The sequence below is a fragment of the Catharus ustulatus genome, chromosome 7, assembly GCF_009819885.2.
Source record: "Catharus ustulatus isolate bCatUst1 chromosome 7, bCatUst1.pri.v2, whole genome shotgun sequence".
Classification (NCBI taxonomy): Eukaryota; Metazoa; Chordata; class Aves; order Passeriformes; family Turdidae; genus Catharus; species Catharus ustulatus.
In genome coordinates this window covers 40290956-40313216 of record NC_046227.1, presented here as the reverse complement: position 1 = coordinate 40313216, position 22261 = coordinate 40290956, and the positions used below count along the sequence as shown (strand labels likewise).

The window sequence follows — 22261 nt, the reverse complement described above, 5'->3', positions numbered from 1 at the left end:
AATTTCAACTTGATAATTTCAACTTGATACTTGAAAATTATTTGATTGTTTCCTTTAGTAAACTTTAATCTTTTAGTGTTTCTATTTTTATTAAACGTTAGTAATTTTTTTCCCCTAAAAGACAAAATTTTTCTTAGGTGTAGTTTCACATACTTCCCTTCTTTGTTACTTTTTACTGAGGGATTACTTTCTGTTTTCATTGGGTTCAGTTGCATTAATGATTATTATTCACTGTGGGAAATTCTGGTAAAATAGCTGGAATTTTGGGCAAAGCATTGAGAGAAACTGACATAAATCACTACACCTAGAAAATTTTAAAAAGTAATTTTTTTCCTAGTTTTACTTCATGATTTTTCTCTTTTACAAATATGAGAGATTAAAAAGACGTAATGAAAATTCGTAACTATTGACTGACAAAATAACTCCAGTGGAACAAATGTCTCACTTATACTGGAGGTTAGAAAGAATATGGATCTTCTGTAACTGGTATAGACTTTTTAGTCACAGAACGCATTAGGGCTACAGTGTAATTATTAGTGATCCTGTCTAATGACTGTTTTGGGGATTATCTCTTTTGGAGTTAGCCATCTGCTATGGTTAGAGTAATTAAATGTAATTAAAGGTTGACTTAGTTTGAAATCAAAAGTATGTATGTCGCTAGGAGAAGAATGTATATTTCTTCCATTCAAAATAATTCAGAAATCAAATATTCTAGTTCTCTATTAAAGACATTCAACAAGCAGCTAAATTAAAGTTTGAAAAAGCACCCTCTTAACTTCTCAGACCCCTGCAAACTGAAGTAAAAGGAGCAAGGTGGGAGTGAGAAAGAGAGGGGAGCCTTAAAAGGGCAGCTTATTACTGTTCTCCCAGTTCTTATTTGATAAAACAGATGGCTTATGTTGGTTAAAAGCTTGCGAGTATAGCTATATTTACTTTTCTGTATTAAAGAAGTATTGATATGCCAAGAATGTCTTCTTATTTATGATTCAAACATGGATTTCTTGTAGGTGGTTCTTAACTATGCTTATTTATAAAATAGTTTAGGTGCTCACATGTGAGGAACTCCAGGCTGTCAGGCTGACCTGAGTCCCCCAGGAAGATGATGGAGCAGATCATCATGGCACACTCAGGATAACCAGGGGAGCAGGCCCAACCAGCAGGGGTTTAGGAGAGACAAGTTGTGTCTGATCAACCTGATCTCCTTTTATGACCAGGTGACCTGCCTGTTGAATTAGGGGAAAGGCGGTGGATGCTTCTGCGTGGACTTCAGCAAGGCCTTTGATACTGTCCCCACAATATTCTCCTGGAGAAGCAGGCAGCCCATGGCTCGGACAGGTGCACTCTTTGCTGGCTTAAGAACTGGCTGTATGGCCAAACCCAGAGCATGGTGGTGAATGGAGTTACTTCCAGGGGTTGGTTGGTCAGCAGTGGTGTCCCCAGGGCTCAGGACCAGGGCAATGACATCTAGTTGGCACTGCTGAGGCAACTCGGGTGCTGTGCCTAGTTCTGGGTCTGTCACAAAAAGGAAGACACTGAGAGGCTGGAGCAAGTCTGGAGACTGAAACAGAGCTGGAGAAGGGGCTGGAGCAGCAGGAGCAGCTGAGGGAGGGCTCAGCTCAGCCTGGAGAAAGGGAGGCTCCTGGAAACCTTCTCCCTCTCTACAGCTCCCGGAGAGGAGGATGGAATTGCTGGGTTGGGGTCAGGCTCTGCTCCCAGGGAACAGGGACAGGAGGAGAGGGAACGCCTCAGGCTGGACAGGGGGAGGGCAGGGTGGACATCAGAGCAATTTCTTCATGGAAATGGTGGTCAGGCACTGAAGGGTGGTATGCCGGGGAGGTTTGGAGTGCCCATCTGTGGAGGTGTTCCAGGCACTCGATGCTCTGGTCTGATTGACAGGGTGGGGATCAGGAACAGGTTGGACTTCGATCTTGAAGGTCTTTTCCACCCATTTAGGTTGGATTCTGTGATTCTATGGTAAAGACTTATTTTGGTGTTTTAATATCACACATAGATTTACCGTTTCTTTTTTTTTGAAATTTGAGAGTTCTGGATCAATTTGTGAGGAAACATAAAATAGGAAATTTCAGTTCTGAGTTTTGAATGATGGAGTGTGTTAAAGTTTAAAAGTGCCTTTCCTTTTACAAGGAAATACTGTAATAATACCATTTTGGTTTGTTTCTAATTTCCCTTATGCTCTCTGTAAATATAGTGACTTCACTGTAGCCACAATTGAAACAATACCAAAATACAACAAATTTTTATTTGTGCAAGGAATGCTTGTTGGCCCCAAGTAAGTTCAGTCATTCATAGTGACCAAAAAAAAGTACTTTGTCATAATAATTTGTGTCTATTGATGTCCGTGTACTAAACATAGTAAATCATTTTACAAGTGCTGTGGACTAAAGTTCATAGATGTAAACTAAAACGTTAGTCCCTTATGAACAGGATTTTTGTTAATTATTATCCTTCAGAATAGTTGTAAAAGTTAATGGACATATATATGTAATCAACGCTATATGCAATATTTTCCAGTGACCCACCTCCACTGATTATACTCACAGATTGCTAAAAATTAATGAGGTATTCTTTAACTGTGCATGAAAAAGATTTAACTGGAAAAAAGTATGAATTTAGGAGTCCTGAATGAAAAAATTAAAATGCTTAACATTTTTTCCTTCATAAATTTTCAGAAGGAAGTAGTTTTGTTATTTCTACTATTGCTCTGAAGGAGAAGATCGTACTCCTAATATTCAGTATAGTACACCTTTTTTGGTGTAAGTACCTGGTTTTTCTGTGTTTGCAGAAAAAAACCAGATTTTTTTCTACATGTGTGAAAATGATTGGTGATAAATTGGGCTGTAAAGAATAAAAGCAGTGGAATCTTCAGGTGCTGTTGAGGGTGGGGCAGCTGTTTGCAGTTGGTACAAAGGGTAGGCATTTCTCTGTGACAGACAGTACCTCTCTGTTAGCAGTTCTCACTTTCCCAAAGTAGTATGCTTTGTTCTGCTAGCTGGGAAATCCTGGAGGCTTTCCCTATGCTTAGAAATTGCATTGTATAAAAACTATTAGTGACGAGGAATGAACAGTTTAGTTGAAATGGGTGCAATGTATCTTCACAATATTTTGCGTTTCTCCATTGATTTTGTTTTGGTATTTGCTGTGGCTTTTTAAGTTTCGTTTTTACTGGCTGAGACAAACCAAGGATCTACTTTCTGGAGAAGCAGGTTTTATGCTGTCTTTCCAAGTGTGCATTTGGGAAGTCACTATTTAATACAACTTGGGATCACAAGTGCTGTTTACCGTATCAGTTTTCAGAATTGTTTAAAATGGAATTTGGAAAAGTGTTACTTTCTTGTGTACTTGGCATTCTGCTTTGTAAGTACTGGGAATGAGATTTTTTAAGAGTTGTTTGATTTAGGTTCAGTACTTACCCCCTCAAATTTCAGGTGTAAACTAAGAAATGGTATTGCCTTTGTCCGTGAGGGAGATTCCACAGCAGGAACAGGTTTATTGGGAGTTTCCCAGTTAAGAGTTCAATGTGCTTGGTCTCATTGCATTTTTGATAGTACAGAGACTTTGAAATTTTTTCCCCACTTTATTTATACTGCGATCCTGACTCACCATCAACTGCTACTCTGGCAGATTGAGTCAGACAGTCTGTTGATGCTGCTACCACTGCACAAAGACATAATTGGCTTGGTCGCACTTCTTAACTATTTGAAAAACTACTTCACAGAATAACAGAATATGCTGAGTTGGAAGGGATCCGCAATGATTGTTGAGTCTTAACTCCTGACCCTGCACAAGACCATCCCCAAGAGCCACACCATGTGCCTGAGAGGATTGTCCAAACAATTTTTCTGATGTTTTTAATAAAAATAGTACTGTCTTTTTGTTCTTAAAATACACATACTTCTTCAGTGAAATAAGTCTGGTGACTTTTGATTTAGGCAATTCATGACACAGATAAAAATGTCTTATTTTGTATGTAAAGTTCACCAGGAAGCAACACCACCACCACCACAAATCCTTAGCAACTTACAGGAGTTCTTGTATTTATACTCTCTCACCATAATTGCTGGGTCTTTCCTTAGGAGTCTAGATATGGATGTTTTGGCATGCAGTACAGGTTCTTTAAAGTTGTCTGTCAGGGAGCAGCAAGAGCAAGGAGGGATAAGCTGGCAGTTGAGCATTATGCACGCAGGGCTTTTCCCAACTCTGGCAAGGTTCTGTGCAGTCTGAACAGTACTGGTCACAGGGTTAGACAGAACAGTGGAATCTGTCAGGCCCAGTTTCCATCTGGCTGTCTGATCAGAAGTAGCAGAAGATGGGAGCTGATGCTGTCCTTGAGGGAAGCTAGAACATGGGATGTAGCCAAGAGGCAGAGGCACAGAGTGGTGGGTGGGCTCTGGCAAGGCCTGAGGGCTCCAACCTGAGCTGAAAGGGAGCTTCTGAGCAGAGGATGTGTAGAGGCATTCAAGTTGAAATGTGGTGTAACTCCGAACAGCAGTACCAAGTTGCCATAGTGCTGCAGCTCTGCTGGATTCCCTGACAAATGGGTGCTGTTAATGGGATGTACCTGTCATGCAAAGGTCTCACAGAAACCTCTGGAAAATCCAGTGCAGATCCTGAGACACAACACAGAAAATCCTGTAGTCCCTTGTGGTTTCCTTTGCTGCCATAGAAGACAGACATTTATCTTCTCTCTTCCAGATATGGAGTCTGGAGAGCGGTTAACGTCATCATCAGTCTCCTCTGCTGCAGCTGCTTCCACTCCAGCATCTTCGACACCATCGGTAACTTCAGACGTATCGAAAGGTGGAGCCACGACATTGAGCTCCACCATCAACACATGTGGTAAAAATGGCTCCAGTCTATATTGCAATGTGATTTTTAGTGTTTGTCAGCACTTGTAATTATTATTACAAGTCACATGTAATAAGGTTGCACAGATGCATCCAAGAAAAATGTTTGAGGTTTTTTGGTTTTGCCAGGTGACATTCATGTGTTGTGAATACATTTTACGTAGTACTTACTTATTGAAGGAATGAAATTAATTTAAAATTACCTGTTGTCTTGGTTTGAAAGACAGGTGTCTAAAAAAGGCAGGAACCTGTCTTTGAAATGAGAATGTAAACCTCCTCCCTCCAAATTATTATAGTTTTGGAATTGAGGGGGCTCTCAGGCAAAGATACGGGGATAGGAATAACAGTTCTTTACTGATATATGTATATATAACAAGGCAAACAAAACAACAACAACTACAAAATTAACAACAAACAGAACAGGAATCCAGTAACAGTTCTTTTGGTTGTGGACACCTTTCCCCTGTGGTGCAGTCACCATCACAGCTGGCAGTCAGTGCCAGCCAGCTCCCCATGAACAGGGGGAGAGGCGGTGATCACACGTGGCTGGAGGGGCACTGGGGGTGGTGGTGGCTGTGTTCTGGATGGGAAGGAGAGGCTCTGCTCTGCTCACAACAGGTGCTCCAGCAGGATGCTTGGAGGTGGCAGGCTGAAGCAGGAAAGTGTCTGAGCAGGGTTGTGTTGTGTCCCACACCGGAAATGGCAACTCCCAGTGTCGGGATGGCAGGGCGAGGTTTTCCAGCAACCATCCTTCTCCAAGCCAAACGAACAAGAGAGCGAGCAGCTACCCAAACCTCTCCTTTACCTGCCCCTGATCTCGTGGTGTTCCCTGCCTTCCCTCCAGTCGAGAGAAACTCCAAAGAGGGACAGGGAGCCTCCCCCTATCGGTAACCATCTTAGCATGTCAGTGGGGAAAAATTCCTTTCAGAGAGGAGAACGAAAAAAACCAACAGCCCCCAACACTGCTTAAAATGTGAAAAAAAAATCAGTTTGTAAGGCTGCCTTGAAAGCGAGGATCAGATAAAGGCTTCACATAGCAAACTCTGTACCACTTTCCGATGAAGTTGTAATAATCAGCTTCTTGACCATACATCATGTTCTCAGCATTGAAGCGCAGCCCATACTGCACTTTGGAGAAATAGTGTCTTCTAATGGAGCTTTAAATGGAAAAGATGAATTTCACAGTGTCGCAGTCTTGGATAATCATGACTGGAGTGAAATATCTTACCTTGGATCAGAAAAATATATGGAAGATTTCTCCATGCAAGAATCTCATTTTTGTGACTGAAACTGCTATTTCAGCTGAATGATGCGTACGTATGCCACAGAACAAGAAATCGCAAACTCTTCACTGCTGCTTCGCGCTTAACTTTCGGAAAATGCATCTTTTTTTGGAGAACCTTGTTTCTGTTAGCCTGATCCTTATATGATACATGGCAAATAGGAAGTTTTTTCAGTTTAAATTAATGGTAATCCTGTTTTCAGAGACAACTGTTTTTGCAGCAGAGTGAGCAAAAGTACGTTCTCCAGAACTGCTACAGCTTGATAAGTAGTAAGTAGATTGCAAGTCCCCAACTCCATCCTGAATTTGTTCATTTTCAGCTGCCCCAAGAAGCTGAAACCAGAATGTCTGCAGACTTAGAGTTATGTCTCAATTAATTATTTAATTTCTCTAAAATCAGCCAGAAAATTATTAACTAAAACTCATCTGAAATGAATAACAAATTGTTTTATTTTTCAGTATCCCACTAAAAATTCATCTCCAAAAGACTTTTTGTCTATGTTCATTAGCCCATGTCACTTGAAATGATTTTCTGTGGTGGCTCCTGGAATAGTAACAGGAGTTAATTTCTGTATGGCTATGAATGTACAGTCCTAACCTGAGGATTTCTGTGACTCATTTGCCTCTCCTTGCTGCTTTTGCTGTGTACATATTACATCATGTAGTTCTATATCTCCTGTTAACACTCTGTGCATTTAGAGGATACGTATTTGATCTGCCAAAATACAGTAAGACTGATGCAGGTGAATAATATAATAAAGATACTAAACTGTCAGTTTTGTTCTTCTTTAGAAAACATAGGTGGTTCTTTACTAAAAGCCTTTTAAAAATTGTATTCTCATCTCTTATTTAAAAAAAAATAAAATTAATTTCTATCTGATATCTAATAGTTTGAAAAACTAGTAGTAATTACCAGCATTAATTTTTTTTGATGGTCAGATTGTTTACCTGACTACCTGTAATGTTTAAGGACATCCATAATTTTTCAAGGACACTTTGTCTTCCCAAAACCAAGCTGGAATGTAGTTTACTATCAGTGCTGTCCCGTCAGTTTTATTTATGAGTGTGTGTGTTTCTCTGCTGACGCAGTGTGCTGTGGTTACTGTGGTATCCACTCTGAAAAGGTTCCTCTGAAGCGTTTATGCTGCCATCCAGCTGAGGACTGTTTTCCCATGAATGACCTATGGCGTGTCCTGACTTTGCAAGATACTGTGTAGCCAAGATAGACTATATACTAGCCTGTTCTAAACCGCCTTCACTACTGTGATATTTAAAAAAACCCATCAATGTCTGTCAAACAGATAATTGACTTCAAACTTAAAAATGCATTTTTCTAGAATTTTCTAGAATCTAATAAAGTAATTTTTAAAGAATGAGCGATTATTCTTACTACGAGAAGGTAATGCATCTTAATGTGTGGAATTAGAAAGGTTCATTTTAGCCCAATTAATCTCTTGATTTTTTTTGCAGCAATCAGTAGTCTATTAAGTAGTCTCCGCAATAAACTTATTTGCGTACTCTGTCAGGTGCCTGTGATACATGGTGAGTTAGGACTAGGAGTCTTTATGCTTTACCAGGGAGATTAAAATACAAGTAAATTATTTTGGCATATTGCCCAGGTCAAAAAGACAAAGCACCTGTGTGAAACCATTGTGGAATATATCACATGCTGTTAGTTTAATTGGTTAATTTGCACTAGTTCCTGAACAAGTAAGGCATTCTAATAAAGTAAACAGATACTTGCTTTCCTTTATTCATCCATTGCTGGAAATAAGGTATATTGGAAACGTAAATTGCCTCTGGAAAGAGGTTTACCCTTATGAGAATGTTAGCAACTTTGGAAGAATATAAATCAATAGTTTTTTCTCTAAATGCAACCATAATTCAGTGTATTGTCTTTATGAAAGGCAATAATAATATTGTGTGAAACCATTCCAAGCTAAACATTCTAAGCTGTCTTGTTTTGATGTTATCAGGTCTGGAAGGTCCTTAATTTTTCATTTTCAAGAAAGGAAAGTTCATCAACTGTTTATTAAATGACAAAACACAATTTTTTTTTCTCAGACCATAAGCTGTTTTTGTCAAAGCAAAAATCTTCAGTCTTTTTGGAGTTCCCTATTTCTCCTTAATAAGATCCAGAACAATTTTAAATTGTGTACATAAACGCACAAAGTCATTCTTTGTTACTAAGAGACCAACCTTGTTAAAATGTATGTTGCCCTTTGGAATAATGCTTTCAATCATTTATCTGTGCAGTGGTTAGTAGAATTTGAAAAGCAGTGCTCAAAAATATTTAACCTATTTGAAAGTAAACCAAGGATGTTAAGGAGTGAGATTGAGTAAGAAATTTAGCTATGCAGAGCATGTTTAAGGTAAGTTAGTAGCTTGGAGAGCAAACACTAAAATAGGAAAATTAAGGAAATACTAGAAATAATTACTAAGCAGACTGTTAGTATTTTCGTCAGATAAGAAAGAGGGGATATGTCATTACAGTTCAGTTTAGTATTACAAGACTTCTGCCATTTTTTTGTCTGTGTTTTATTTCTTCCATGTGTTCAAGTATTTTAAAATACTTGCCTTCTCTTTCTTACATACATTAGGTAATGGATCAGATAGCACACTTAGTACGTCTTTTTCCAAGGCCATAATTGTGTGTAGTGTAATATTCAGTTAGGTACACCTTCTGTATGATGAAGAAAGTTGATGAACAGTCTCAAAGGTTCTTTCAACTTGGAAGGTCTTCAGAGTATTATGAAATTTTGCAATGCAGTGTTGCTCATCAACATGATTAAGAATCACCACTGTGGTCTGTGAGAGATAAGCATTGTGGAAGAAGATACACAAATGGGTTTTAGGTTGGTTATGACTGTTTTTTGGGTCTTTTTTTGTGATGATTTACAAAGTGATGTTAAAGCCATTTGAACTAAGTTCAGCAAATATAGATCTGAAATTCGATGCTTATAAACTCAGTCCAGAAGTTTAGAGAAATACTCCACACATGATGTGCAATAGTTAGCATCAGTGAAGTGCAAATCTCTTCTTGTCTTGGAGGAAGGAAAAAAAGACACTTGAACCAGAAATCTGAAATCAGTAAGAGGAATTTCCCTGCACTGTAGTATGTCTGTTATGTTGCCTTGTAGTTGCTAGTAAATGAAAAATCCTGGTGAATGCCCTTGCATTCCTAACACCTAATAGGATGAGTTACTGCAGTCAGGCATCAATTTCAGAATTATTCCTTATATACACAAACACAGTAATAATGTTTAAAACATGTAGAGGGAGAAGTAGATTAACAAACAAGTGTTGTAACCCTGTACCCAAGATGTATTAAGAATGGTATGTCCCTTGATTCCTGTTACCCCTGTAAAATCTATGGACTGACCCCTCTGTTATCCTATTGGCAGGAAGCCAAGCTTCCCCTCCCCTTTCCTGACCCTAGAAAAGACCCCAGACTTTGGGAGATTTCCTCTTTGCTCCCTGGAAGCCATGAAGAAATAAACCAAGGAAAACCCTGGGAGAAAGAGCCTCTTTGTATCTTTTATCCTGTTCCTGTTATCCATCCCAGGCTTGCCTTGCTACAGAATTGCAAGCGATTAGGGAAGCATGGGATGAGGTACCAAACAAGTTAATGGTTTGTGTGTGGAAGTCCACCAGAAGCATGGCCAGTGTGCAGAGCCCTTTGTTGATAATGGGAGTCTCCTGGGAAACAGGGAATGCTTGGCCTTTCTCATGCTGTCCTTTTTGATGTGATGATCTTTATATTAAAGGGTGGGGCAAATGAACTTAATGTTCTTTGATGTCAGTCTTTTTCTGCTTTTTCTGTCCAGTAGGGAATACACTATTCTTCTGGTTATGTATGCTTTTACAATCTCAGAATTCCATGACTTGTTTTCCATACTTGTGTTCAGACTATCTCTAAAGCTGAAGTTTAGTTCTGAAACACCTATGAGATCTCCTCTACCAGGATTACAGAATTTCTAGGCTTTTGATTTTTGTCTGTCATCTTCGCTATTATATATTCTTACCTTGTCCTACCCTATGACTACATACTGACTTACTGTACTGTGCCTGCTCTCTTCTGTGCTGCCCTTTCCAACCTTCCAGGTGTGTAGCAGCTCAAATAACTTCTCTATTTACTTTTTTCTGGTCACTTCCCCTGTTAATTTTCCTTTTCACATATTTTTCTTTCTGTATTAGCTTCAGTCTCCCTCTTGTTTAAAGTAAGCACAGCTCCAGCTAGGCTTTCATTTTAGCTGTAATTTTTACAGTCTGGTTCATTAGCTTTAGTGCTCCCACTGAGACCACATTGCCACTCACTTCTCCCCTGCCCCTCACCACCACCCTTGCCCTTGAAGAGGGCTGGAGAGGAAAATTGGAGGCACAAAAGGCAGAGGTCACAGGTCAAAATAAGAACAATTTACTGGAAACAGACATAAGAAAACAAATATTAGCAGCAGCAGTACTGACAGAGGGTATAAGCTATTCAAATGGAGCGCCCCCCTTCCCAACAATAGACGATTCCTGACCTCTGCCACCATGTGCCAACTGGGAAGAAAGTCCTTCTCCCTGGAAGAGAGTCCATTTTCCTTGCCAATGACAGCAGATTTATTTGAATAAGCTTTGGGTCCTGGCCATATGCCCCTTCCCAGCTACTGCAAAAATTACCCTGTCCTGTCTGGAGCCAGGATATCTCTTCATCATGTCGCATCTTCATCTTGTCTGCCAACCTACCAATCTGAGAGATAGCATTACTCATACTGAAGTTCGAAGCTGGATCACCAGTTGAAACTTGGGCATTTGAATAGAGTTGTTGCAGGAAAAAAAGAGGCTGCTTTTTTTGCAATGCAGTGTCAAGCTCAAGGATAGAATCCTCTTGCAGTGACTGTTGAGTGCTGTTGAGTGGCTCACTCTTACTCTATTTAATAGGTCTTTTCATAGGGACCAGCTTCAAATGTGGTTTTGTGGTAGAGGTCTTGGAGTATTGCAAGACTCAGATTGCAGAGGTGACTGAAAGCTGGTGTGTTACTTGGTAGTTCAGATGTAGGAAAAGTGCTGAGATAATAAATGTTAAAGGATGATCTGTGAATACTGATTCAGTTTATAAGACTAGCAGTTTCATTTTGGGGTCATCAGTGTCATATAGCTTTCTATTAAATACTAATTTTCAGAATGTATTTAAATAAAATTTAATTGCAATCTTTATCAGAATGGCTTTAATGACTTAAGACCAGAGTTACTGCAGGAAATGTGTGTCATTGAGAACTTTGTGAATGTTTTGTTCTTCTAGATTTAGTAAATGTGGTCTGGATTACATACAACAATATGCTTGCTGAAATACTTAAATATGGTATTAGAACAACTGAAGTTTGTTTTTATTTCCTTTGCGGTTCAGAATGGTGGCGAACAGCAGACACACACTCTCGTCCTGGGGCAGCTTTTTTCCCACCACTCTTGGGAATTCCCACACTGTTTGCTCCTCCTGCGCAGAATCATGATTCTGCTTCATTCCACTCAAGAGCTACAGGAAAAAGTAGTCGAAGCAATACAGACAAAGGTAATGGCTGAAGTTGTCAGGAAATAATAATATTGAACTTCTACATGTGCAGAAAGTTGTGGAATATGAGCTTTACTTTCCTCGTTCTTCTCGTTCTTAAACATTTCTGTAAAAATTGGTTCTGTTAGGTAAGGGTGATGCATACCAAGTATGTGTTTGACCTTTAATTTGTGGGTTCTCTGTATGATTACACTGAAGTAACTCCAAATCAGACTCACACTCTGATGGCAAATTTTAGTATATATGGTGAGTAACTTGTAAGTAGTCTAGGGTCTTGTTGCATGTCTATGGAGTGTTAGTATGACTGGGGCATCTCAAAGAAATTATCTGTTACTTCAGATTTGTTTTAAATGTCACTTTGTAAATCTGTCATCTTTAGGTATAAATGGATCACTGAATGGCAACAGTACCACTACAGTCTCGGCTCTCAGCACATCCCTGCTCTCCACTAGCATTGCAACATCGGCAGGAGCAGTGAAAACTGTAACCTCAGGAGCTGGAGGACGCAAATACAACCAGGAGCAAAACAAAGTTCAGCTTTTGGACACCAGGGCTGACAAAATCAAAGATAAGGTAAATACACAGAAAGAAACTGAAGATTCAGACAAAAAATTCGGCATAAGTGTTCTGCACACGGGAGCATTTTTCAGTGTTCTTTATAAGTAAAAAATGTTTTGGGTTCTTCTGCTTTATTAGAGCAAAATATGTACCCTTGTCTCTGTAGGGATTTTTTGTGTGTATTGACTTCTGAAATTTTTTAATTGTTTGAGGGTTTTTTGACATACTTATGAACCAAAAGTTACTATTAGTGCTAATTTAACTAGTTGATAAGTTAATGGCTGTGTCCAACAGCTGTTTTTAAAAAACTATATAATTTTTTTTAGAAGTTATATTTAATACCAATATTTGATATTATTATATTACTATATATATACACACACACATATATTGATATTACAGTTACTGCATTCTGTGAATATAATTAGGTTTGCATGTATCTTATAAAAAAAGAAAATTTTTAGACATTAAAAATGCTGCTCTGGAAGTAATTTCTTGTTTATCAGAGGAAAGAACTACTGTTACTGCTGTGTTTCAGCAATGATCTTAACCATCTAATATGAAAGACAGGAGTAATTTCAGTGACTTAGTAAACCTTATATATTGTCCTAAGCACACTAAGAACTTTGCTACTCTTGGAATCAAAACTATATAAGCAAAACATGGAAGATGGTGTACTGGGGAGGTGATTAGGTCTGAATAGAAGCTAAGGAGTAATTCTCTACTGATAGCCATCTAGGCTAAAATATTTTTCTTTCTTTACATCTCTTTATTTTTGTGTTGTGAATGAATTGGGCCTCTTGCTTTCTTTCTGTTACGGAGCTACATTCAGCTACCAAGTCTGAATCTTTGAGGGTGAGAGGTTGGCATTTTCAAAGGACAGCTGGTGCTTGATGTATCTGCATAAAAATAAGGGTTAACACTGAAATGATTACTTGTAATTGTGTAATGATATATAGTGTTTAATACAGGGAAATTGTTAAGAATATTTTCCCTCAAAACATTCTTTGTGTTCAGCAGTTGACAGCTTTTGAAAGTATTATGGTAGTTAAAGGTATTTGGGAAATCTTTGACTTTTTTCAGGCTTAAATACTAAAAATGGATCTTTCTAAAATTCTGCTTTTATCCTGGGTATCTACATGCAAATTTTGGCTTTCTTTCTGTGGTGCAGAGGTAAAGCTTTTTCCAGATAGTGTTTTTGTATTTCTGACTATTACTACAGCTAGGCAGAATACCAAATTAATTCCTTTTTTACAATCTCTAAATACCTTCCCAGAAGGTACTTTTTGGCACTTTGCTTTACTCATAAAATTTTAACTCTTTTTGGCGTGTGTGTGTTTGTTTGTAATTGTGGGTTTTTGTTTAGTTTGTTGTTTTGGTCCACCCCCAGGTTTCTGTCGGGATGTTTCTTAGCGTTGTTATCTTCTCCTTCATATTACGTTTCATCTTTAAGTATAAATTTGGTACTGCTGATAGATTTCTTGATGCAGGCACTGATTTCAAGCTCCAGTTTTACTTGATTAAATATTGAGGTGTTGTGAAAGGATAGACTCGGAAGTACCTTTCTTAGGAATGTTGTGTTCTGTATCTTAACTTCAAGTCCACTGTCTCATGCAAATAAATATCAGGTTGTCTGTTTCATAAGTTCCTGTAGTAAATTTTTTAATACTGATAGGGAGTTTGTTGTTTCTAGTCTTACTTGATATGCTGATGTTCATAACTTCTTTTCCTCTGAAACTTTTTGTGAGGTAATTGGTATTTGTCAGTGTAATGATTTGAACAACCTTTTGTTGAAATTTTGCAGAAATTACTCTAAATGAGAACTCCAACATGAGGATGATTATGCTGGGCTTTGTACAAGTGATGTTATGCTTTTAGATTCTGAAGTGAAACTCTTGTCTCTTCTTAAAAGCATGTCTTATTTTAAAACCTTCTAATATTTTTTCCTAAAGGTTCTTTTCTTCAGGGTTTTAATTTTTTTAGTATTCATCTTCTGATTTCTTCAGTCATCTTAGTTATAATTTCTTTTTGAGGATGGTACCTAAAAAATTGTTAAAATATTTGTTTAGTTGTAGGAAAAAAAGAAAAAGAGTAATATCAAACTGTTTTTACAGTTGATGAAAATGTAGAGAGTTACTTTCAGTGTAATATAATTGTCAGAGTATTTCAGGAGATTTTGTTCCATTTTTCAGGAACAAATTCCAGAAGCAATCTGATGAACATATTCTTTTCAGTCCTGAAAACTGTACATTGCTGGGCAGCTCATACTGTGAAAGTCACTGGAGCTTTGATAAACCTAATGTTTGTTGTTCTTTCTGGGCTAATTTGCAATATGCATTTTGGGTATGAAGCTTCTGGAATCGGCACACTCGGAGGTTTACTAGACCCTAGTTCTTGGTCAACGTTGTGGGCCTAAATTTGGCATTTTGCTTTGTGATGTAGTGATGTTGACAGTGGTCAGAAAAATACTTCAGTGGGACTCTGTGACCAGTTTTTAATTTCCATCATCTTGTGAAGCACTTTCTCTTTAAGCGCTGCAGATCACTTCACTCCAAAGTCTCACTCTTCCTTGTTTCAAAGATTATGTGTAATAATAAGATTATATAACAGATTTAAGCTGAAGCATTAACAGAATTCATCTTCCCGTAGAAGCCCAGAAAAAAAACAGTGGAAAGCTCTAGTAACAGCGACAGTGATTCGGGCTCCTCTTCAGACACCTCAAGTGAAGGTGTAAGCAGTAGTGACTCTGATGACCTAGAGGAGGATGAGGAGGAGGAGGAGGACCAGAGTGCTGAAGAGAGTGAAGATGACGAATCTGATTCTGAAAATGAAACACATCACAAAAGCAAGAACAAGGTATAACACCTCACTCTGCTGCCCACAGTCTTGTTGATGCAAGCTGTTTGTGACAAGTTGACCTGCTCATGTCTGTGAGCAAATAGTCAACAATTATTTAACTGCACATTAATAAATGCTAGGAATACTCTTTTTAGGTTTGCTGCAGGGTTTTCTGTTTGTGGGGTTTCTGGGAAGGGTTTTTTGGTTCTTTTGTCTGCATGTGTGTGTATTGCTGTTCTTTACAGGCTAGGAGTTTACAGTTGGTAGAGTGTTGTTTTTGTTATGTCAGAGTGGGAAATACAAAGAAATTAAGTGCTGGTAGTGGATTGAAAAAATTGAAACTTGGATATTTCTTTGGCAGTTACTTTTTTCCTAGTAGTGTGGCTGCTTTTTCCTAGTAGTAGAACAAAAAGATTGGAATCTTTGGTATCCTGTTAGGTTTACAGTCAGAAATACATTTAAAAACAACCATGGTTTAATACTCCTTCTCTAGTAAACATTGTCATTGCATACTGAAACTATCTGGGGGGAAAACCGAAAATGAACAATAAGTGTATTACACTGATTTAAAAATTATTATTGTTCATCGTCTGCCAAGACTAGTGTACTTGTTTCATGGAGACTTATCATATGTTTAGCCTTTTGAAAAGGATCTTTAACTTCTGTAATGAACAGTCAAAAATAAATATTTTGCAGGTGCTAATGCATAGTAGTGTAACAGATACAAAAACCGATGGACAGAAGTCACTGGAAAAGTCTCAAGAAAAAAAACCACACCAGCAGATACCTCTTGTGTCTGATTCCCAGACTCACCCATCATTCCAGTCCCAGCAGAAGCAGCCTCAGGTTTTGTCACAGCAGCTTCCATTTATTTTTCAAAGCTCTCAGGCAAAGGAGGAATCTGTGAACAAACACACAAGTGTAATACAGTCTACGGGATTGGTTCCTAATGTGAAACCTTTGTCTTTGGTACATGAAGCCAAAAAGGAGACATTTTTAAAACTCCTAGTTCCTTCCCCTGATCTAGTCAAAGCAGGGAATAAAAATACCTCTGAAGAATCTCTCACTTTGACCAGCGATGTTAGATCTAAACGGGTGAGTGAAGTTTTTGATTTGTTGTAACCTGTGCCATCTGCTTAAGAAGATGTAATACTGTGCCATCAAGCTCTTCTAAATATAGTGTACTAAAATTATAAGTATGTATATTTTGATTATCATGGGAGTTTGTGTTTTTAGAGTTTCTGAATGGTGTAAATGAACTAGATTGTGTGGGTTGTGCATCTCTTTAAGGACAATGTGCACCTGAAATCACTATCAAAATAAGCCAAGTGCTCATGGGTAAATTGTGTGGCCTGGATATTTTTCCTGTGCTGCTAGGTTCAAAGTTATGATTTAATTCTTCACATATCTAGTATGTAAGTATGGCTTCACTTTCTCTCAAGTTGGATACTTTCAAGTCAAAGTAATTGAAATCACCTATTTCAACCATGATTTTAAACAAAGAAACTGAAAGCCATTTAAAAAAAAAAATTCAGTGTAATTTAATGTTGAGTTTTGCTTGCTCTTTAAAGACTGGTATTTATGCACTGATACCTGTAAAAACTCAGTATGACCATTTCAGTAGTTTTTTTTTAGAAGGCAAGAAAGGCCTGTGTTGGAAGGAACTTTAAAGCTCTATCCTGTTCCACCCTGCCATGGGCAGGGCCATCTGCCACTGTCCCAGGCTGCTCCCAGCCCCACTGTCCAGCCTTGGGCACTGCTAGGGATCCAGGGGCAACCACAGCTGCTCTGGACACCCACTGGAGGGTGGCTGCCCACCCTCCCTCAATTTATCTTCCTTTTTACTGGTCAGGACTATACAATAAGTTTGTGTGTCTGTCTTAACAGTTCTGCGGCTTCTAAAATTTTTAGATCTTCAGTTTCTTAATTTTGTTAATCGTAATTAAGATGACTGCTGATGAATTTTCTGTTCAGTGAAATTGGAATGAGGATTAGAAGAGAATAAAAATCTGGTGTTTTACAAACCCTGAGGCTTAGGCTATATACAAAAATAAGTATAAAAATAAAGTACAAAAATATAAAAATGCATTTGCCAAGGCAACTATTGTTGTTGTTGTTATTATTATTATTATTATTATTATTATTATTATTATTTTATTTTTTCAAATTTTGTTTTAAGCTAAGTGTTATTCAGGAGTAGTAAACTCAATTATGATTCACAGCTAATTCACAGGCCTTCAGTGAGGATTGAAAATACTTAATTTTTATTCCTAGACTAGAAGGTGAAAACTGTTTTTCCTTTCCAATCTCCTGTTGGTAAAATTCAAACATGGTTTTCACTTGGAATTATAAGAACACACGTCTTTACTTTTGAAAGAGGCTTTTGCTTTCAGATTTAGGTTACAAGTCTTTAGTTGGTGATAGATCACACATTTAATAGTTTGATTTCTCTAAAACTTTTACTGGAGGTCCGCACCGTGTGAATTTATTTTTAAAATCATCATAATTTTGTATTCAGTATTAAATGTAGTAACTTCCAGGAATATATTGTGTTTTACTTAATTTTTAAAAATAGATTTCAAACTGTACTGTCTTTATCCATTTTATTATATTTTCTATTGAAGATGATGTGGGTTTTTTCTTTGCGAGAGTCTTTAGACTAAAGACACTGTAAACTTTATATGTATTTCTGAGCTGTTACCAAGTTTTACGTGGAAGAATTTCAAGCACTACTCTTCCAGTTAAACAATTAACATATCACAGCATTTCTGAGTAATACCTTTTTCCTCATTTTTGTAAATAAAATTTTTCTACACCAAGAGTCCTCTGTTGGTTTTTTAGTATTGTGGCCATTAGTGTGTTGCATTTACCTGGTGCTTTAAAGTGAACAAATTATTAAAGGTAACTGTGCATTCACTAATGGGATTTTTATACACTAAATTAAGTAATAAGAGAGTTTCCTGTGCTGGTACACAAGAGTAGTAAGTATCTTTCTAAAAGTGGCTTTTTTCAGAATGATTAGTACCTTTTGTGAAAGTCTTTGTCTAGAGCATTGTGGCAGGTGAGAAAGCTTCCCCACACAATTGGAATCAACTTCATCTTGAGTGCAATTTGTCTTTCCCTACTTCATTTACAGTGAAAAAAACATACAAGACTTGCGTAACTAGTAGTTACTCATCTCTTCTGTTGTACCTAGTACCTGCTTTTGACTGTCTAAAAATGGCTTAGCAGATGTTTAAAATTTCTTAGAGCTCACCTGCCTGAATACCACAGAAAGCCAAACAAACGCCTCCACATTTCATTCCTCTGTCTTCTTTCTTTAGGAACAATATAAACAGACATTCCCAGCAGCACAGCTAAAGAAACAGGAATCGTCTAAGAGCCTGAAGAAGGTTATTGCAGCTTTGTCAAGTCCCAAGCCAACATCTAATTCACCAGCTCATCACAAACTCACACCCTTGGAAAACAACCATTCTAACCCATTCCTGACAAATGCACTTTTAGGTAATCACCAACCCAATGGAGTTATTCAGAGCGTCATCCAGGAGGCTCCTCTTGCGCTCACTACGAAAGCGAAACCCCAGAGCAAGATCAGTGAAAGTGTAGCCATTTCTAGTAGTGCCCCCTTTTCTTTGCCAATAAACTTGAGTGCGTGTGGGAAAAAGACAACTGGTAACCGGACAGCTGCTATGCCCTCTACCTCTCCTGTGTTACCTGGTTCAGGAAAGGATAAAGCAGTCAGCAATAATGCAGTAAATGCAGTAAAACCACAACACCGCCTTCATTCTGCAAAACTGGTGGTGGAGCAGTTCAGAGGGGTAGACTCAGATGCCCCCAGCAGTAAAGACTCTGACGACTCAAATGATGATGACGACGATGATGAAGATGAAGATGAGGACGACGAAGAAGATGATTCTGATGATAGCCAATCAGGTGGTTTAACCTTTTTAATAGGAAAAGCAGAAACTTAATTTTTTTACATTTTAGAAACATGCATTTCTCACCATATTTTAAAATAGGGGCAGGAAATACTGGGACAGCCTGGCCCACACAGTGTACTACACATATCCTTGAAATTAGCATGTGTCCACATTCTCCATTGTGTCATGTCTAAAAATTGTGTTTGAGATGTTCTGATACTTGGTCAGCTGTCCTGGTAAGGGTGGCTCCTTAGCCTTTTTGAAAGGTTGTCAAAGACCTGCCCTCTACATAAGTCACCCAACCTGCAGCTTGCTGTGACAAAAGTGCTCAGGAACGGGTTGACATTAAGGACCATTGATGGTTAATGATTGTGGCAGAGACCAGTTGCCAAACAGGTTTCCTAACCAGAGGGGGACTAAACAAGGGCCTTCAAGTTTTCAAGTTTGGCAGGAAAAGCGTGTTCCTGTGCCTCATTCAGGAGCACAGCAATCCATGAGCAAGTAACTGGACAGTTCTAAGGGCTCCAGACCAGGCTGTGCAATTTGGAATGACAAGGCCTGTTTTAAAGAGTTGACTGAATTCGGTCACTGCTTTGTCCAGTGTGCTGATATCCCTTGTGTCCACCTTCTTCATTCTTTTCCCCTTCTCATCCACACACCCTGTAGTAATCTTTTATCTCAGGATTGTATCTCACCTTTAGTTCCTTACCTTGGCTGTTCATGATTCTTCTTCTTCTTTTGCCCAGGTTGCCATTCTTTTGATTCTGATACCTTTCAGTCCATATCCAGTTCTGTTGTTTTCTTGCTCTTCACAGTGGATGTCACACCCATGAAATGCCCTTCCTGGGGTAATGCCCAGCTGCTGCTAGGCTAATGGGATGATTGAGCTGTAGCTCATTCTGGGGTAAACAGTCTTGAAATACTGCAGCGTCTGTCATTAATCTCTTTCCATTCAAAAGAACAGTGTATTTTGGTGCAGAATTATTTAATGATGTCTTATTTGTAGTAATTTTAAAGTTTAGGTAGTTAATTAGAACCTCCTATTGATACTCAAGTGATGTTATTAGAAAAGTGTATACAATAAGAGAAAGTAAGTATCAGAACTTCAATGAACTTCTCAGTAGTTTCCAAGTCATAATGTGCCTTTTGCCACCCTTTGTGTAAACAGAGTCTGACAGTAATTCTGAGTCAGATACAGAAGGGTCTGAGGAGGAAGATGAGGAGGACGATAAAGACCAAGATGAATCGGATACCGACACTGAGGGAGAAAAAACCCCACTGAAACTGAATAAAACTTCATCCTCTGTGAAGAGCTCTTCCATTGGTCTTACAGCTCATTCCGCCCCGCTTAATCTCCAAGTAGCAAAGACATCGAGCTCGGCACCAGCTGCCTTATGTCCCGAGTCCCAGCCTGCAGTGTTCCTCGGGACAGGAACCTCCAGCCTCACACCAAGTACACACTGTGGTATCTCACCGTCTTCTCTTGTACTACCATGGGATAGCTAAGGTCCATGTATTGTAAAAGTAGTTGCAAAAGTAGTCCAGGTGCTGGTATCAAGCGACTGCTCAAGAAGGTTTTTATTCCTAAAAACAGTGTTTCACTGAACAGCCACCCCAGGGATGTGGCAGAGTCCCCCTCACTTGAGGTTTTCAGATACCAGTTGGTCAGGATGCAAGACAATCTTGGCAAAGCTTCCTTTCCCAAGGAAGGCTGGACCAGTTGTCTTCTGACTTTGGCTATTGGGTGACTGATCATTTCACGGGTGTTCGCAGTAGTCATTAAGATCTGTCAGCCAAATTGCAAGTTCTCTAGACTAGAACGTTACACTTAGACCAGGACATTTTAACTCGTGTAATTATTTGAGAGAAGGTAGAATTGAATACCTGTTAGAATATCTTTAAATATTAATCTTTAGATCTTTAAAGTAGTGTTTTTATTTGCATCTTCTTTGCTGAAAAAATTTCATATACAGTCTTGTCTAGATAAACAGGTGTTCAAGGAATTAAATTAGCAATATTTGAGAGCACTAAACAGGACAAGCAGATAGATATGGAATAGTTAGGTTTTCTCTTTACAGTTTCAGAGGGTGGGGTTACAGGAGACTTAGAGGGAAATGTATTTCAGAAGAACACTTACATTAGTTTTCTTGGTAATTGAGGTACATAATGGGGAGAAGGAAAAAACAGTTCTCTTTTGGAAATAGAAACATAAAAAGTACATTTTAGGACCATGTTTTCTTTTGTAAGTTCTGTTAGGTATTAATCAGAGATTCTGTGTTAGGTATTTCGAAAAGACGAAGAGTAGCAGATGAACGGGAGCTGCGTGTTCCTCTCGATTATGGGTATGTTACTTATACACCTGAATTTCCTTAAAGAGAGATCATGCCTTCAAAAAGCTGTTGGGGAAGAAATGAGCTTTAAAAATCTTGAGGCTGAACCAATAATCAGGAAAGGGCTTCAACAATTTAGATTTCTGACTCCCAGTGACTGTGAATCTTTTAAAAAAGTGTCAACATATTTCATGTGTTAATTTTTGTGCATTAAATTTTCTCTTTTGCAAACATGACCCGTTTCTTAGCTGTTTAGTTTTGGAAATTAGTCCTGATGGTCCAACCCGATATAGACTCCAAATAACTCCCTAATGTATAGTTCTAGGCTGTTTAAAATCTGGTAATATGTAAGTTGCTTGATATAAATAATTTCATATATTTAGCCAGTTTGGACAATCTGCATGTTAAAATTTTCTGGTTTGGTCTGTTTATGATACTCTAGTCACATTATCCTTATTCCTTTTGTTTTTCTGGTAGAATTCTTAAATTGACACAAATTACTTGTTTTTTAAAAAGTGTATTGTTGTATGCAACTATTTCATATTACTCTAGCTGGCAAAGAGAAACCCGAATAAGAAACTTTGGTGGTCGTCTTCAAGGAGAAGTAGCATATTTTGCACCTTGTGGAAAGAAGCTGAGACAGTATCCTGAAGTAGTAAAGGTACATTAATTTTTTAACTTCTGTGTTCTAACGCTAGTGAGCATGCTTGCATTTAAAATGTGTATTTTATTCTCTCCGGTAGAGATACTTATTTCCTGTGATGTGAGGTGTAATGTATCTCAGTTTGTTACTGATTTGATGTCTTATAAATGCGTATCCCTTTGACAGAATATGCAAAACATTACACTCACAAAGTTAGCTGTACATCAAAGCTGGGTTGTAATTATTTACAAGCTGAAGTGGAAAAATATGT

General features: G+C 38.2%; 1 protein-coding gene across 13 annotated transcripts in view; it reads left to right on the top strand.

Annotated features, from left to right (window-relative positions):
- Positions 1–22261, top strand: part of BAZ2B (bromodomain adjacent to zinc finger domain 2B) — a 108871-nt gene that overhangs the window by 47129 nt on the left and 39481 nt on the right. For 12 of the 13 annotated variants that reach the window (XM_033064117.1, XM_033064115.1, XM_033064112.1 and 9 more), the window contains exons 2-10: positions 4714–4857; positions 11540–11701; positions 12081–12274; positions 14909–15115; positions 15794–16192; positions 18421–19030; positions 20186–20482; positions 21299–21359; positions 21900–22008. In XM_033064117.1, the coding sequence (XP_032920008.1) occupies positions 4716–4857; positions 11540–11701; positions 12081–12274; positions 14909–15115; positions 15794–16192; positions 18421–19030; positions 20186–20482; positions 21299–21359; positions 21900–22008 (2181 nt within the window). In that variant the 5' untranslated portion in view covers positions 4714–4715. The remainder of the gene's footprint in view (positions 1–4713; positions 4858–11539; positions 11702–12080; positions 12275–14908; positions 15116–15793; positions 16193–18420; positions 19031–20185; positions 20483–21298; positions 21360–21899; positions 22009–22261) is intronic. The other variant, XM_033064111.1, reaches the window with a different exon arrangement.